Genomic DNA, 16033 nt, shown 5'->3' with positions numbered 1-16033 from the left:
ATTTGATATTTAGTATTAATCTCTGCTTGTAATTTGTGTATTTGTTCTTATTTTATTACTGACTGTTCACTTGTTTTTAATAATGTTTGAACTTTATCAGTTTAGCTAGTAGTTTTTGCTGTAGTATCGAGGAACTTCAAGTGAGCTTTAAGTAATAAGTGAAAAGCTAAGTTGCATCCCCCCTCCATATATATTTGTTATTATTGTTATTTATTTAAAAAAAATTTGCCGATCCAAAAACATTATGCAATCCGTGGCTCAAAAAATGTAAATGATCCGAAACGTGAATTTTGTGATCCGTTCCACCACTAGTCAACGGCCACATCAACTCAATAAGATGCATCAGGTTTCATCAAATTAATTGTCTGAAATATGTTGAAATATAAAATGTATTTTGCTATATGCTTTATAACGTATCCAATATATTATAAAAGTAAATGACTGTTTAGACAAGATTTCATTGGTCAGTTTATTAACTGTTTATTAACTGGACAGTTTATTAACTGTAAAGCTAAATATAAAATATACAAATTTGTTCATGTACTGTGTAATAAGGCATTCATCATCCAGCCTCACCTCGCACCCATCACCCGGCCAAGCCCAGCTAGCCTTCACCCCGCAGCACGGATTCGATTCACAGACTTAAGGGCCTTCAGCTACGCTTCTTCCCTCCACCCCTTCGGCTCTGGTCATCAGTCACACTGGCTCCACCTCAGTCCCCTGGCTCCACCTCGGATGCTCGTCGCGGTGGCTCCGCCTTGGTCTCCAAAGCCATCTGTGTCGTTCGTTCCATCAGCTCTCCGTCTGCACCCTGGATACATCACTGGCAGTCGCCCCCCACCCCCCACCCCCCACCCCCACCCCCGTGTGATCAGTCAAGACTCTACCATGCTCATCTCTCCATCGAGTCCGTCATTGACTGTCGTCTTTTTTGACTTAAACTGTAATTCATTGACTGGCCACAAAAGTGAGTCAATCCCATAATACCCCCCATGTTAAAATGCCCAACTTTACAGCAGAATAACTATTTACAGCCTGGTGCAAAAAGTGGTTTTGGTCCATATAGCTGATTTTGCCCTTCATGACAATTGTGAGGGGGGTGAATTTTTTCTATATCTCATCCATTTAAATGATATTAATTTGTAAAGTTCTGCATAATTAAGGGCGTGGCCACTTGAGTGACAGGTGGATTGCCGCTGCTGTCACTTCTAGCCGTTTGTCTGCTGTCACGTCACCTCAGCTAATCCCGCCTTTTTGCCCATTTTCGTTTCGTTTTTCGGAGGCACGAGCGGTGATGCGCTACCAAGATGGCTTAAAAATTGCTCTTCAGAAACCTAGGGGTGACGTCACGGACACTAAGCAAACTGGGAGAAAACCATAGACTGGAAAAAAATATGGATGCAGTTAACCGTTTCCTATGTTCCTTTGTTGTAGTTTCCGGCCAGGCTTTAGTTGCCATGGACACTCATGCTATGAATACCCCTGTTTGTCATTTTAGTTATTATCATTGTATACTTAAGTTGCTCCTTGCAGCCTTTACCTGTGTTTGATTTATTTAATAAATACTACAGTTATTTGAGCCTTTTGGGATCTTCATTGTCTTCATCAGACTACAACGTTACAGCTGACAGATGTTAGCTTTATTTTTTATTTTTTTTACAGACATGATGATGACAGTGACCAGCAACTGGCCTGCAAGTGAACCTGAACCACAAACTCTCCCCATGCTCTCCTCAAACTGTTTTGTTTCCTAGAGTATTGTCTCAGTTTTGTCAAATAGACAACGTGAGCATCGGTGAGCTGCTACATTGGACATTTGACCGGAGTCCGGGGAGTGAATTTTGACGGGGGATGGACTTCCAGTTTTAGTTCGATTTTTTTAGGGAAAGGAAAGGGATTTGAACTTCTTCCTTTTATTGTCTCAAAAGCCTAAGAAAGCAATACGATTACAGCACAAAGACATTGCACAATAAAATTGCAGGATTGATCATTAAAAGTTTGTGATCTTGTGATCACCCATCCAATCTTACTCATAAATTCGCGATTCGGCTCTGTCAATTAAACATTTGAAAATCACAGCTAACATTCAGATCTGCTTTCTGAGCCAGAAAGAGCAGCTTATGTGTGAAACACAAAGTCTTTTCAACCACACAGTATCATATTTTTGGCTTTGTGGTCAACCTTCTTTGGAAAAAAGTGGACGGGGCTGTGTAAGTTCTTACATCTTCACAAAAGTCTTTTCAACAACATTGTTATGTGGGTTAGAAATATTCATATTGTCACAGAGGTACTGGGAGAAATGTTTATAGTTTGGATATAAACACTGAAGTGATCAAAAAAGAGTAAATCACATTTTGAAAATAACATGATCCTTCATATTGTATCAATTACAACCTACACCACCAGGTGGTGACAAGTGACTGTTAAAAATGTTTAGACTAAAATAAACGGTAACACTTTTTCGATAGTCCACTTTAGACATTCTACTAACTATAATAGCAGCAACTAGAAATAGAATCAGCCGTTCAAATTATTTCAGAGAATTCTTATATTAGAACTTCATGTTTAGGCAGCAACGTGTTTAAAAAAAAAACTATCTGTCTAACAGTTTCATATTTTTATATTGTCTAAAAAAATGTCTATGGTAACATCCTTAAAACAAAAAGTTTTATAAAATGATAAACTTCACATTTTAACCGTTGTTAAAGTGTAAGTTGCAGGTTAAATTTTTCACGAAGATAATGCAATGTGTTTATTAAACATAAAGATAAGAACCGCCCACCATTGTTTTTTATACCAAAATGCTGATATAATATGAAAAGTTGGCACTTTTAACAGTGGTTTTAACCGCTCCCGCTCCCTTCCACTAGATGGGGCGTGACGTCATATGAGGAACTCACTAGTAGAGTTACCGTAATCTAGCAGCTATATTCGCCTTACATAACTTCAGGAAAGTTGGTTGTATGTTTTATTTGATAAAAAAAAATATGGATAAAATAACTCAATTGTAAACATACTCGTGTGTGCTGACTTCAAGGGGACCGTGATCCTGCCTGAAATGAGAATAAGCTATTCGCAAAACAAGCGGGTTCAGGCACGTCAGATCAGCCGGTCGCAGGTCGAGCTGTTCCACTAAACTCCAAAACGCGTTCACCTCACGGCAGCACACACTCTCCACTGCTGATAGCCCACACAAACACAGTGATGGGGACATCGATCTCTCTTTTTCTTTTCTGACAATAAACATCGCTAGTTAAATCGTGAGAAATTGATAAAGCGTGGATTGAGGAAGGGTATTACATGACGTTTGAGGCGTCGATGAGACTAGCTATTGGTGCCTGTGCAGTGTGTGCATCTCTAACGTTGCAGCTCTGATTTGGACTGACTTACTGTAAGTAAATAATGTATTCAGTTCAGTCGTTGTCCCTCCTTGCTATTCTACATGACAGCAATATTTTGAAAAGACTTGCTTGTTCCGTTATATTATCCGGGTTAAGTTTGCACCAGGCTAGACTAGCTCTAACGTAGCTAACGTTACTCACCAGGACACCTGGCCAACCCTCCACTCATTCTCCTCACACCAAGCATTAATAACTCTTTGAGTGCCATGGCTGCCCTCTCTCACGCCTGACTGGTTAAAAATTGTAGGGCTGTGGTCCATAAAGAATTTGATGGTTTCCCACATCCTCAGTCGTTCTCCAAATAGCCATAATACAGTAGGAATCTAGCAGAGTATGGGTTGCGAGTTCCTCTTGTGACGTCATCACCCAGTAACTGAAAAAACACGCTACCTTTGAAGAAACCCCAATAAATGTTATTTTAACGCGTTTTAAGACAGAAATAATTAAATATATACATATAGAGCACTTTAATTTACTCATTAATTGGCTGTTGTGGTTAACCTGCAACTTACACTTTAAGAAAGGATGAATCAATATTGTTATATATATTCTGGATACATTATTATCCAAATTATTTAGATTTTTAGAATGCACATTGCATTCCCTTTCCCTTAAAACTAGATTCACCTTTAAATGTGTTTAAAAGTACTAGATTTTCAAAGCAATAAACATGAACGTGGATTTATAAAAAATAAAGCCGTCCTGGTAAACTGACATCTCTTATGACATCCGCTTCAAACATTGCAATGCTCATGTTGAAGAATAAGTGGAAATGAGGTATGTCAGAAAACTAAGAGACAGAAACTTTCATTGAAAAAATATTATTCAGTTTTCCACCACACTTACCTATTATTATGTATGATTGCATGCTTTTTTTGGACATACAAAAGGTTTATTATATTGGCAACCATTTTTTGTTTTTGTTAAAGCTCTTTCTAGAAGAAAACTGAATTTGTTTTGTTATTGAAAAAAGTTCCTGACCCCTTGTATAAATGGTTTCTGCACACAAACATTAGTGTTTAGCCATTAACAGAATCACACATATTAGATGTGGTTCAAACTCTTTCTTGGCAGTTATTTTTAGCACCTCATTCACCAACATTTAAATATGTATTTCACCAAGAATTCAACGGCGAATAAAAGTTTTTATATTTGCATGTCAATTTCTATGCACATCTGTGATTTCAGCGTGTGAACAGGACTTTTATTTTGGTCTGTGTGTATGACGTCATAAGGCTGCGCTTCATCTATTGTGATTCGGCTGAAGAAGAAAGGCTTGTGTGCAAACTATTCACGCAGTTTCATAGGTTTAACGGTTAAATGAATGTTTGATTGTTGAATGTAACGATTTAAAGCTTTATCTAACAATAATGATAACTTCTACTAATCTTCTAATGTTAGTTTTGAGTGTTTTTAGTCTAATCAGATCATTTAAGTCCATTAACTCTCTCTCTCTCTCTCTGACTGACTCTCTTACCAGTGAACTGAACTACTGAACTAGATATGCTTGAGACACACTCAGAGAATTAGTTTTGAATGTTTTTCTTTCTGTTAATTATTCTCATCTTAAGGACGACGTGTTCATACAGGAAAAACTTCTGGTGAAGCAACTGAGACCCATGTGACACTATTATAAAGATGGCTTTTATAAAAGAGGAGAGTGAAGATATAAAGATGGTGAATATTAAAGAGGAGAGTGAAGATATAAAGATGGTGTATATTAAAGAGGAGAGTGAAGACGTGAAGATTGAAGACACATTCAGTGTGAAACAAGAAGAAACTGAGGAACAAACAGGTCAGTTTCATTCTCAAAGTCAATAATTTGATCCTCATTAAAATGTCCAGCTCTACAGAAATAAGTGTTATATTTTTGAAGTGAGTCATGACGAGACAAATGTATTTTTCCAGATTTTTTTTATTTTATAAAATTATAGTACTTTTAAAAAATATACACTTAAAAAACGAATTTGGGTCAATGACGTATAAGGATTTTCGACAGGCCAATTTTAAAATACCAAAAAAAAAAAAAAAAAAAAAACCTGTTGCAATTGTTCAAACATTAAGGATGTTGTGTACACATACAGTGCTATGCTTAAGTTTAGACACCCATGCTAAAGTTGACTAAAAAGCGGAATAAAAAAATAATCTTGTGGAATTAGAATTGGAATTTGCAATAGAGATTGACATGGAGTACTTTCCATAAGATCATCTCTCAATGCAAATCAAACCAGCTATTAGGCTAACTGAAATAAAACCATGCCAATCTCTAGGTATGGTGAAGGCTATGTGATGATGTGGGGCTATTTTAATTCCAAAGGCCAAGGGAACTTTATCAGGATGCATAGTATCCTGGATCCATGAAGTAACTGGCCTTTAAAAATAAAAATCTGCCTGCCTCTATGGGAATTTAACATAGGGGTGTCCAGACTTATGCACCCTGTATTTTAAGGAAGAACATTTATTTATTTACGATACATTATTCATTCACAAAGAAAATTGGTGTCCTTAATGGTTAGATTTTTCCTAATTTTTTTAATTAAGGCATTAAGTTCAATTTCCAAAAGATGATTTTTTTTATTCCTCTTTTTAGTCAACTTTAGCATGGGTGTCTAAACTTATGCATAGCACTGTAAATTCATATAAAAAAAAATAATTTGATTAATGTGATTTTAGTGTTTCTTCATCTAGATGAATTGGCCATAGCCCTAAAAAATGTCATGTGGTGCGACCGTGATTTATCTTAAAATTTATTAAATTCCTTAACATGCTTGACATTTTTTTTTTGACAAGTTTTTAGTCATTAAAGTGTTTAGCAACAAAGTATTTGCATTTCTTTTGAACTTTTGTAAATGATGATCTCATTTTTTTTCTATAATTTCAGAGTTGCCTTCTGAAATCTAGTTAACAGATTTATTTTTTCCTGTAAATCACATAAAACTGATAAAAATGTTTTAAAAAATATCATTCACTTAAGCATACTGTATTAGTGATTCATATTTCAGCCACAGAAATAAGATATTTTAAATTTAATACAGTGATTGCTTTTATTGGTCGCACCACATGAGTGGTCGCTCCAAATGACAACGAAGACCTTATATAGTTAAAAATCTATTTAAAGAGATCAATGAACAATACATTTTATACAAAATATAGATTTAAGCCAAATTTTATAAAAAAAAATTAACAGAATTTTCCTGAACACAAACTTTTCATTAACATTTTTTAAATAAAAATCACATCGCAAACATAAGTGCACCATTTCATTTAACTTGACTTAGAATTTATTTCTAACAAATAATAATGTTACAGAAATACAAGTATTGTATACAGGTAACATTTGGGGTCAATAGTTTTTTTTAAATAATTAATACTTTTATTAATCAAGGACACATTAAATTGATAAAAAGTGACAGTAAAGATATTTAATAATCATAAATATTTCTTGAGCAGCAAATCATCATATTAGAATGATTTCTGAAGGATCATGTGACACTGAAGACTGGAGTAATGATGCTGAAAATTCAGCTTTGATCACAGGAATAAATTACACTTTACTATATATTCACATAGAAAACAGCTGCTTTAAACTGTATTAATATTTCACTCTTCTCCTATCAAGGTACTCCGCTCTTGCTGCAGGTCAGAATTTTTACTTTGCTTGGCAGTGGCATCTGGTAAAATAGATTAAAATAGTTTTAAATAAATAAAGAGGCAATAATAAATACATTACTAATAAATGCATAATTACTAAACTAAAATTACATGCTCTAATATATTTTTTTGTGTGCATTTTTCTCATATTTTTTCTCATATTAAGAGTAAACATAAACCGTCTGAAATATAAATAAAAAAAATATCCCAAATTGCATAAAAATCTATTCCAAATGATACTAAATTAAAGTACATTTTGTATTTAAGTCGTCAATTGAATATAAAAGCACAAAACCTGCCACTCTAGGACATATATCTATCATGAAAAACAGTCTGCAGTGGTCGCACCACATGATATTTGGTCGCACCACATGATATTTTCAAATTCAGTCAAAATTTACAGGCACAGAATTGGCCACCTAAACAAAACAAGCTAGCTTCCCACAAAAGGTCACTATGAAATTTAAAATAAAAATATAAATTTTTAGAAATAATTTTAATATTAATTATTTTTGGGGGGTCATACTACATGACATCCAAATTTGGTAACTACATACCAACCATTACAAAGGTTTTCTTTTTTTTTTCTCCAATTTGAGAGAATTACAAACCTGCTTGCTGCGTCCATGGGTCCTTGGTAAATTGGTATATGATGTAACTTCCTGTGTTTGAACATAAAAGTCCCAAAATGGTAGTTCCTTGATGAATCGGACAGAAAATGTAGGCGTCACGTCATTGACCCATTTATTTACAAGTGTCAAATTTGTGATTTTTATTTTTAATGTTGGTTAATGCTGGATTTTTCTGCAGGTTTGTATTTATACAAAATAATTGTACACTGTAAAAGATTGTGCTAGGGCTGGGCGATAAAAAGATAACGATAATTATCGCAATATAATTTTTCTCGATAAAACGATATCAAGAGTTCGATAATGTTCAGACCATTTATCCGCTTTTCCATCTACAAATTCCCATCATTTACCATGGATTTACTGTAACGTTAGCCTAGTAATATTAACTGCACCATGAAATGTGGGAATATACATATTGATGTAGACAATGTATTAAAGGACTAATGGAATATAATTGCAGTATTTAATAATGTATTTAGGCTAATGTTTTTCATACAAATACCATAGAAGCCATAAAGTTACATTTTGCCATGGTAGTGAGGTGCTATGGGCTATGCCTGGTTTTATCTGTGGTTATCATGATCTAAGTGCATGATACTGGATGACCAATGGTTAATTTTAATAAAACTCAAACAGTCAGATTATTACATTTTACCAAAAAAAAAAAAAAAGAATTAGCACATGCAGAAACTAAGAAATTTATTTTTCTATTGAGATTTATTTTGTTAAGGAAAAATGACAAATGTTTGAATGTTCTACTACCTCAGATTTGTGAAATGTTCACCTGTTTGGCAAGTGTTTGTCATGATATGTTCTGACAATAAAAAGTAGTTTAAAACCACAATTAACACTGGTTTCTACAACTTTCACTTAGGAGCAAAAATCTGCCTTTAAACTTGAAAGTAATAAAGATTTGACATTTATTGTGATAATTATCGATATTGACTGATATAAAAAAAAATCGTGATTTGTCGATACCAGGAAATACTGGCAGCTGTGGTCCCCCAGTAGTTTACAGCTCTCCCACAGTAATCTACTTCACAGTATATTACTGTAATAATGTGTGAATGAGTATATTTAAAAAATGATTTTGAGTAGAAACACACAGTCGTGCTCAGAATTAATCATACCCCTGGTAAATATGATAAAAAATGTCTGTAAAAAATAAATCTGCATCGTTTATCCTTTTGATAAAAAAATTGGCAAAAATCTAACCTTTCATTGAAGTAAAAGAATTGAAAGTGGGGGGAAATCACATTACGAAATAAATGTTTTTCTCCAAAACATGTTGGCCACAATTATTGATACCCTTTTATTAAATACCTTTTTGCAATCTCCTTTTGCCAAGATACCAGCTCTGAGTCTTCTCCTATAATACCTGATGAGTTTGGAGAACACCTGACGAGATCAGAGAACATTCCTCCATACAGAATCTCTCCAGATCCTTCAGATTCCCAGATCCATGTTGGCGCTTCTTCTCTTCAGTTCACTCCACTCATCTGGGGTCTCATTTATAAAACGGGGCTGGAAACGTACGTACGCCAGTTCCCAAGCAAAGGTTGTGATCTATAAAAAACAAACTTGATGGGAGAATGTGCGCACCTTTAAGCAAACTTTGAGCCGTGCGTACGCACATTCTGGAGACAAAGGGAATTGGCGACACCGATGGTGAGCTGGAGTTAAGTGTCTTTTTGGTCACTTTTAGACAGAAAATCTAAAGAAAATTAAACATATACAGAAAGATAATACAAATATACTTTCACTCACCAAGCCTGTCACTTGAAGCAAATATCCATCCCTTCTTAAATGTCCACGTTGGCCGTTTAGTGAAACTGACGCAAATAACAGTTTAAATAAATAAAATAATGATATAAACTTTGTTTTACTTCTGATATAAACATTTAGATTAAATATGCCATTCAAATTAATGGAGTTAAGCACTTAAACATGAAATCATTACTGAGAAGTTACAACATTTTTATATTCAAATTCAGTCAATAGAAATATTTGTTGTGGATGCGATGTTTTTGAACACTTTTCCTCTGGCATGCTGTGTTTTAATGTTTTAACCACAGAGATAATTGCTTATCATGATAATACCAGATTGTCTGAGAAAATAGTTTCGTGCAAATAATGCCCAAGGCCTATCTGTTTCCATTAAAAATATAAATCAATTAAAAATACAATTCGGCCAGTGGAAAAGATTGAGAAAAACTTCCTCTGAAATGTATTTTACACTATTTGATTTATGTATTCAAAAACAAGGCAAGGATAGGCAACTACTTGATTTTTATTAATGTAATGTGTCTTGTACCGTTAAACGTTATCACGTGGATGAATAATCATATGCAAATGATATGCAGATGAGGATCTGCATAGTAAAACTAGGCGTTGTAAGCTCCATATATGGTTATTTCGGGGAGGAGACGCATGTGCGCACAATCTTCCGCTGACTGGGATTTATAAAGTGAATTCTGCGCAGGTTCTGGCGTATGAACGGTTTTATAAATCTGAATATTTTTTTGGCATACGCCATTTTTCCTAGGTTCCTACACACAGTTTTATAAATGAGACCCCAGGTCAGGGAACTGGGACGGTCATGGCAGAAGCGTCATTTTGTGCTCCCTAACACATTTTTGTGTTGATTTTGATGTTTGTTTTGGACCGTTGTCCTGATGGAAGATCCAACCACGGCCCATTATAAGATTTCTAGCAGAGGCCGTCAGGTTTTGATTTTTTATCTGTTGATATTTGATAGAATCCACGATGCCATGTATCTGAATAAGAAGTCCAGGACCTCCAGCAGAAAAATAGGCCCACAACATTAAAGATCCAGTGGTATATTAAATTGTACACATGGGGTACTTTTTATCCTTGTGTGCACCAAACCCATCTAGGGGGGGTATATTACAGTATACTCACTACAAAAAACTAGACTACACCACTGGTTCACCCTAATAAATAAAAGGCCAATGTAAAGCATAACTGTTGTAAAGCAGGTTATGTTCATTGTGTTCTGTCTGCTGCATACTGACCTCTGTGCAGGAGACTGTGTGCATGTGTGCTGGCTTCAAGAGGGACACTGTATTTCCCTCTACTGCAGAACAGAGTCAGCCGTATTTAACTTTTTTAAAACATTAGTAATGCATTGCACACTAGGGTGGTCCTTATTTTTAAAGTCTCCAATTATCATACTCTTAACCCTTCAAATTGTTCCTTTATATAAGAAAATACAGCATGCCAATTTTTATGGCAGTAACATAATAATTACTGGTAGCTCAATAGCTTTAAACTTTCTGAGATTGTGATGATTTTCGTAAAAACAGATCATTTGATTTGGTATTGTACCTGGCTAGTAAAATTCCAAAAAAAATCTCCATAAAAGCATCTAATGCACCATATATTCCTAGATATGTATTTTAGATACATATCTCAGTTTACTTATTGTAGAAACTAAATCCAAATTAATCCATCCATGACCCGGTTTAGCAGATTTACCTTTCCTGGTGGAATCAATACATATTTCTATTGATGATCACCTTGGTTATTGTTTGAGTTTAGAGCACATTTTTTGGTTTAAAAAATTACATTACATTCCTTGAAATTGACCCGGAACTTTGGCCAAATCAAGCAGATTATCAGGAGGCACAGGCAACCATGCAATGAAAGTAGTCAATGATCACGCCGAGAGAGGAGTGGCTCTGATTCAAGAATACAATGGCTATCTCACAAACACTGAAGAACAACGGCAGTTTCTCCTTCATGTGGTGGAAGATCCCCGACGGATCTATCCAGACTGCAAAAAGTCAACACTGGCTGCTGAGCATCAGAAATGAGGGATTGTTGAAAACTTTGTGCTTTTTTGAGATTGTTGTCATGTCAGTGTTGCTCTGATTTCAATAAAATGTAGATCATTTGCAGCAACTTTTAATATTACTTGCATATCACAATAACACCACACAGCTTAACATAGGCAATCTTCCACATGATTGAGCTACCTCTAAATATATATTTTTTGTCAACATTTTTGCATATTTCTAATTTTGAAGTTAAAAGGAACAGTTTAAGCGGTTAAGACACTAACGTTTTGCAAAAAAAAAAAAAAAAAAAATGGACTTGATAAGGACCACCCTATTGCACACACATACCCAGTGTCACTTGCTTAGAGGAGCCAGCACCAGGGTCAGACTGTACAGCACTTGCAATCCCATCCATAATCGGCCGCCCCTTATTGTTACTCAGCGCCAACTCCTCCGCCACAGTGTAATCTTGAGGAGGTGACCCTCCCCCAGTTTTCCTTATTTCACATTTTTTTCTGTTTGCTGCAAACAAGTGTTTGTGATTAAATGTTCACAAAAACAATAAAAGGTTGTGGTAAATACTCACCACTTTGATTTATATTTTGTCTTGATCTGCTGCCAAAACCGTTTGGAGTTGGGGTTGCATCTAAAAATCAATGAATATCAATCTTTCTTAGGATGTAATAGCCTATACATTCACATTTTACATAAATCTACACACACACGTATGTATGTATGTATGTATGTATGTATAAATCAACACGAATACACACATTTTCATTTTAGCATTTAATACATTTTTAATATGATTAGCCTACATAAATTTACATTAATTGTTTAACTTAACCTACGCATTAACGCAATCAGCAATCTTCCTCCAAGATTGTTCTCTTGCTTTGGCAGCAGATACAGTGTTACTGCGTGCTTGAAAAACACTTATATATTCTTCGTATTTCTGAAGAATAATCTCTTGCTCCTGCGTGAAAAAATATATAGCTCTCGCTCTATCCATATCGAACGCGATTGGTTGTTCAGTGTCGACGTCACTCTTTTATGTGCACGCGCATGTGGAGTAATCATAGCTTAAGGATCAAAGCCTGAGTTGACAGAGAAAGTTGATGAGCTGCGTCATGGTACCAATAAAGCCTGATTGCATCAGTTTGGTTTTGTCGACTCAAAACCAATCCTGTAACCCCGAGTTTGTTCAACTACCATCATGGTACAGGCCCCAGGTGTGCTAAAAAAGGTCAATATTAATGGGAATATACTTCAGAGATATTTTATTCATAAAAAAATTCTAGGGGTATCAATAATTGTGGCCAATGTGTTTTGGAGAAAAACATTTATTTCATAATGTGATTTTATCAGGATTCTTTGATGAACAGAAATTGTAGAACAGCATTTATTTAAAACATATAGTTTTTATAATGGTATAAATGTCTTTACTCTCTATTTTGACCAATTGAATGCATGATTTTTCAATTTAAAATAGAGTAATAATCCACATTAATATAAACAATTAGGCCACATTTACACATAGCCGGGTATTTAGAGAAACGAATATTTCTCCCCCTCCGTTTTAAAAAATAACATCGTGCACACAACATCGTTTTCAAAAAAAGTTGTCATTTACATCAACCCGCATAAATACAATGGGCGGCAGTGTAGGGAGAAGGATAAAGCCATGCAAGCCAATCAGAATCCTAAAAATCGACAACAACGAATAGCACAAGCGACTTCCTGTTCCTTTCAAAACAACAGACATGGCGCGAGGTTCGTTCGTGTGGACAGACAGCGAAGCAAATGCAAACAGGCCAAAAGCGTTTGCACAAAAGTAAAAATGAGTACCACTTTAACAGCATCCATGATCAAATAGTAGCCAAACAAACTCTAAACATAGGGCGCTCACATGACGTAAGCATTTTCTGGCGCATAATGTGACGTTTGAGAACCTAAAACCCCGTTTCTCCCAGTTGACACGGCAACACATAACCGGCGTTTTCAGAAATCTCCACTTTGGCCGGAGTTTTTAGAAATAATCGTTTTCTGGGATAAAAACGGCGTTTTCGTGTAAATGACAGGCCAAAACGCAGGGAAATATCTGCGTTTTCCCATCGTGTAAACGGGGCCTTAGACTACATTTTATTTCACTGGGTTGGTGAGGGACCTGGATAATGAGTGGAGGAAGTATGTGACCACTTTGTGAACCATAGGTATAAATGTTGCTATATGTGTCGTGTAATGCCATTAAACTGGAGTTAACTTGTGTTTGTCTCTGTTCACCTTAGGCCTGATGCTGCTGAAAATGGAAAGTCAAGTATTGAATGAAAAGGAAGATAAAGATAATGAAGACCTAAATGAAGAAAAATCTTTTAGTTGCTCGCTGACTAAAAAGACTTCCACACTAAAAAGAGGTCAGAAGACAGGAACTAGAACTTTCACCTGCTCTCAGTGTGGAAAGAGATTCAATCTACATGAAGACCTTAAAAGACACATGAGAGTTCACACTGGAGAGAAGCCTTACACCTGCCAACAGTGTGGAAAGAGTTTCACTGAACACGAAAGATATAAAGTCCACATGAGAATTCATACTGGAGAGACGCCTCTTACCTGCCAACAGTGTGGAAAGAGTTTCTCTGGAAAAGGACCCCTTAAAGGCCACATGAAAAGTCACACTGGAGAGAAGCCTTTTACCTGCCAACAGTGTGGAAAGAGTTTCTCTGGAAAAGGACCCCTTAAAGGCCACATGAAAAGTCACACTGGAGAGAAGCCTTTTACCTGCCAACAGTGTGGTAAAGGTTTCCCAGGAAAGGGAAACCTTAATAGACACATGAGAGTTCACACTGGAGAGAAGCCGTTCACCTGCCAACAGTGTGGAAAAACATTCACTCAAAACGAAAGCCTTCAAGTCCACATGAGAATTCACACTGGAGAGACCCCCTTCACCTGCCAACTGTGTGGAAAAACATTCACTCAAAACGAAAGCCTTAAAGTCCACATGAGAATTCACACCGGAGAGAAGCCTTTTACCTGCAAATTGTGTGGAAAGGGCTTCACTGATAAAAGAAACATTAAAGTCCACATGAGAATTCACACTGGAGAGAAGCCTTTTACCTGCCAACAGTGTGGAAAGAGTTTCACTCAAAAAGGACCCCTTAAAGGCCACATGAAAATTCACACCGGAGAGAAGCCTTTTACCTGCCAACAGTGTGGAAAGAGTTTCCCAGGAAAGGGAAACCTTAATAGACACATGAGAGTTCACACTGGAGAGACCCCCTTCATCTGCCAACAGTGTGGAAAAACATTTACTCAAAACGAAAGCCTTCAAGTCCACATGAGAATTCACACCGGAGAGAAGCCTTACACCTGCAAATTGTGTGGAAAGGGCTTCACTGATAAAAGAAACATTAAAGTCCACATGAGAATTCACACTGGAGAGAAGCCTTTTATCTGCCAACAGTGTGGAAAGAGTTTCACAAGTAAAGTTAGACTTAATTGCCACATGAGAATTCACTAAAGAAAGGACTGTTATATATATGTCATCAGTAATCATATGTCATCTTACCTCCGAGTTCACACTGGAGAGATCCCTTAACCATGTCTTCAGTGTTTCAGATAAATCAAAGAGACTTGAAACGTCAATTGCTAACTCATTCTGAAAAGTAATTGTAATGTTCCTCAGTGAGAAATAAAAAAAAAATAATAATAAAGTTATGCAGATTAGGGGCCCTATTTCTTTTCTTTTTGTGTGTGTTTGGAAAATGCTCTAAAGCTTAACTGGCTCAGCAATTTAACCCTCAGAGGTCGGAGATCACGCCGGCGTGATCTGCTCGCTTTTTTCCTTATGAGTTGAATTGAGACCCGAAATACTCTTTTGACTTTGATTTTACAAAACAAGTTTCATACATCAATCGATTCTGTTAAATGTGTATTATTTTTGTGTATACTCACAATAAAAACAAAGTGCTGTGCTTTTTGCCAAATAAAGAAAAATAAACACGAAGCGAGTTCTGCCTTCTCTCTGTCAGTGTAGTCCATTCTGAAACGCGTCCGAAAATGAACAATAACTCAGCGAATACTCAGTCAAACAGGCATACAGTCACACAGGCATGAAGCTTGAATTCTCTTCTTTTTAATGAAGTAATTTATATAAAAAACAAATATTCTCATCTTGTGAAATCTGTATTAAAAGAGAGCGATTCCAGTCGAGCTAATTACATCTAATTCAAATGTAATGTGACTCCGCCCACGGAGAGCGCGCGCTATTCAAACGCAAATGGCTGAGGCAATCCGCGCAATCCTGTGAACGCCCCCATATCAGCGCGAGAAAACACAAGTTTATTCAGATCATTACTTGTTTACACCGTCTTGCAGCTGTGAGGAATAATAATGGAAAATGTCCCCCAGAAGTGCGGGTATATCGAGGAGCGAGCTGAGGAATACTAGTAAGTTTTTTTCCTTCTCACGTGAATTTCTTCACGTGGGTTTCTGTTTATGAATGAATGAACGGCAGAGATGCGCGCTGTTTACCACAGCTGGCAAAGACAGT

General features: G+C 36.1%; 1 protein-coding gene across 3 annotated transcripts; it reads left to right on the top strand.

Moving 5' to 3' along the window:
- The first annotated feature begins 4617 nt into the window (after positions 1 to 4617).
- LOC308689623 (uncharacterized protein) lies at positions 4618 to 15464 on the top strand. Of its 3 annotated transcripts, none has more exons than XM_081363442.1 (3): positions 4618 to 4708; positions 4973 to 5196; positions 13773 to 15464. In XM_081363442.1, exons 2-3 carry the CDS (start codon positions 5040 to 5042, stop codon positions 14999 to 15001), a joined length of 1386 nt encoding a protein of 461 aa, XP_081219568.1. In that variant the 5' UTR covers positions 4618 to 4708; positions 4973 to 5039; the 3' UTR covers positions 15002 to 15464. The 3 variants fall into 3 exon arrangements, with proteins under 3 accessions (XP_081219568.1, XP_081219566.1, XP_081219567.1); XM_081363441.1 differs by having other exon boundaries at positions 4634 to 4679; XM_081363440.1 differs by having other exon boundaries at positions 4629 to 5196.
- The last annotated feature ends 569 nt before the right edge of the window (positions 15465 to 16033 follow it).

Source organism: Scardinius erythrophthalmus (genome assembly GCF_964197995.2).
Source record: "Scardinius erythrophthalmus genome assembly, chromosome: 4".
NCBI lineage: Eukaryota > Metazoa > Chordata > Actinopteri > Cypriniformes > Leuciscidae > Scardinius > Scardinius erythrophthalmus.
The sequence above is the reverse complement of the archived record's forward strand: the minus strand, read 5'-3'. Positions and strand labels throughout refer to the sequence as shown.

Excerpts from the sequence above, each read along its gene's own strand:
- LOC308689623 (XM_081363442.1), top strand. The coding sequence starts at position 5,040 with ATGGCTTTTATAAAAGAGGAGAGTGAAGATATAAAGATGGTGAATATT. Across the intron at positions 5,197-13,772 it reads AGAAACTGAGGAACAAACAG|GCCTGATGCTGCTGAAAATG; the intron begins GTCAGTTTCATT and ends TGTTCACCTTAG.